The following is a 2,652-nucleotide window of genomic DNA, read 5'->3' as shown; positions in this document are numbered from 1 at the left end:
GTTGGGTCTGAGGTAGAATTTATTGGCTATTTTATTCGTCAAGGTAAGGACATTGAGTAGGTCTCATCCATGAAGGATTTAGGTGTAGCCCTCCAAGATAATGGAAATTTCGGTGAGCATATCCAATTGAAAAATTATAAAGCTTTTCAAACATGTGGTTTGATATATTGCACGTTTAAGTCCAGAGACAGTATCACGATGCTAACTCTGTACAAGTCGATTGTCCAGCCGCATCTTGAATATGCCTCTCCCATTTGGGCTCCCATTAGTTCAGCAGGTTTGCAAAAGCTTGAGCAGGTCCAAAGATGTTTTACTAGGAACATCGAGGATATGAGAGAGCTCTCGTATTGGGAGAGGTTAGCAAGGTTGGGACTCTTCAGTGTTCAGAGAAGGTACGAAAGGAATCTGATATCGTACGTTTTCAAAAGCATTCATGAGTTTTGTCCCAACCCAGGATTTAGGGTCAATTGTAGTGACCGGAGGGGCTTAACGTGCGTTTTGAGAGCACCTTCAAGTCCTCGAGAATCCAGGCTAGTTAAAACAATGAAGTCCACCTTTCTTCTTTCTCAGGCTCCTCCATTGTTTAATTTGCTGCCCTCAAATATTCGTAGGGCTTAGGTAGGCGTTGATCCAGTAGCAGGATTGAAGTCAGACTTGGATAAGTTTTTGACTAAAATTCCCGATCAACCTTATCTTCAAGGGTTAGCCAGATTAACCAACTCTAATTCGTTGGTCGATCAAATAATATTTATAGATAAAAGTTAAGTAAAATGAATAAACTTCTCGTCTTGAACTGCTGGGATTCCAATCTCAGCAGCGGTAAGGAAGTAAGAAAAAATGATGCAGTTATGTAAAGATCGCCATGTTGTTTAGAGCATTTCGCACAATTTCATAATCCTCGTAAGAGTTTAGTTCGCTTTGTATATAACAAAGGTTTTAAAGTTATTTTTGTAACTTCGACGAGGACGGGGTGGGGGAAAGAGATTTTTTATCAGAGGTAAATGGCATTACTTACGTTTCTGAGATAGCTGTAAGAACAAATCTCTTAAATTCAATATTAGGTGGCTCTTCTAGATTTCCAAGAATAAACTTCTTAAAGAGCGAAGCCAATAATTGACAAGGCAGTAATAAACCAATTCCAAATTGTTTCTGTTATGAATTGACAATACGCCTGAAAATGACAATAAAATTAGACCAATAGGCGGAGACTTGGATTTTTGCTCTTGTCCAGGTGACCCTCATAACATCACTTGGGTGTGCCACGTACTTGATAGACTTGGAAAACCATACAAGAGAATCCGGTTAGTACGCATTAATTTGGTGAATAAAAAACCTATCCAATTCCTTTTCTATTTCAGTTATTTTCGATTAACAGTCAAATGTAAATGGCATGGACCGAAAGAGTTTGATATATTTTTGCACCAGATGCAAATACTAAGTGGGATCTAACCAACTGTCCAGGGTCTCCATTCGTCGTCATCCTAACAACATGCTCCTCACCACGAGCNGGTGAAAAAAAACCAATCCAATTCCTTTTCTATTTCAGTTATTTTCGATTAACAGTCGAATGTAAATGGCATGGTCCGAAAGAGTTTGATCTAGACTCTCACGACGCTCTTCCGATCTGGCCAGGCCAACAACAGTCTCGCTCAAGAGAGCCAATGACTCGGGAAGGTTCGGGTTCACTGGAACTTGATTAATAGGACGGGGTATGTCCACTTCGTCGGGAGAGCCAATGTCAATTCTGGGAATGTTGAAAGGTGGAACCATTTTTCTATCAGGAGAAACAATGCTCTTCTACCAGCAAAATCACGTGAACTTGTGAGTTTTCAAATTAGCTCAATTCAAGAAGAGGACACGTGAATGAATTTAAATGAACGCAGAATCAATGAAATTGCCGATTTATTAGAGGTCAATTAAAAAATGAGATCTTTGGCTGCACTGCGGCTAATCAGGAGTCGTGTCAGCTTGTCGCGATCTCCGGCTAAATGCTTCAATTTGTGCGCTTTGGTGATGGCATCCAAGTCGGTGATTTCGCTCAAGTCTTCCATATTGGTTGATACTGAGCCATCGACTAGATCTAGGAACTTATTCTTTCTCTCATTCCGATCGGATTCTGAAGAAATGGAGGCGATGTCGTCAAATATGACGGCGATCAAGTTTTGGTCATCATCGCCAATGCCGAATGTTTGGAGGGACGCCGTGATGTTTTTGGTAGACGAGAGGTTGAAGATAACCTCCGTGCTCAGAGAACGGGTGTTCTTCTTGTCACGAGAATCCGCCATTATTGACTTATTAGCCGCTACATGTACCTAGAATACAAATAAATGCATGTATATCATCAAACCTACATACCTGCAGTGTCTGTTTAACAACATTTGAAGTATTTACGGTCTGAGTATTCGAACCTTGCATGCAATGCAATGTGTGTTAAGGTTGTGGCGAACTTTACTTCTGTTGTTGTAAATGTTCTCCCCAATAACATTCAATTAAAGATCAATCCTTGTTCATGATTTTTAAATTGAAACCATCTCTGATCCATGAGGGAATTAGAGTCAGGGAATCTGGTGTACGCTTGAGAATCTTGACCAAAATGCCTTCCAACTTCCAAGCTAATTGCATCTGTCAAGTCTTAATTAAATGAAAATGTAT

General features: G+C 40.2%; 1 protein-coding gene across 2 annotated transcripts in view; it reads right to left on the bottom strand.

Annotated features, from left to right (window-relative positions):
- Positions 1-1,885: 1,885 nt before the first annotated feature.
- Positions 1,886-2,652, bottom strand: part of LOC131883558 (EKC/KEOPS complex subunit Tprkb-like) — a 2,349-nt gene continuing 1,582 nt past the window's right edge. For both annotated transcript variants that reach the window (XM_059231062.1, XM_059231061.1), the window contains one exon: positions 1,886-2,312. In XM_059231062.1, the coding sequence (XP_059087045.1) occupies positions 1,917-2,312 (396 nt within the window). In that variant the 3' untranslated portion in view covers positions 1,886-1,916. The remainder of the gene's footprint in view (positions 2,313-2,652) is intronic.

This window comes from Tigriopus californicus, chromosome 7 (assembly GCF_007210705.1).
Source record: "Tigriopus californicus strain San Diego chromosome 7, Tcal_SD_v2.1, whole genome shotgun sequence".
Lineage (NCBI taxonomy): Eukaryota > Metazoa > Arthropoda > Copepoda > Harpacticoida > Harpacticidae > Tigriopus > Tigriopus californicus.
The sequence above is the reverse complement of the archived record's forward strand: the minus strand, read 5'-3'. Positions and strand labels throughout refer to the sequence as shown.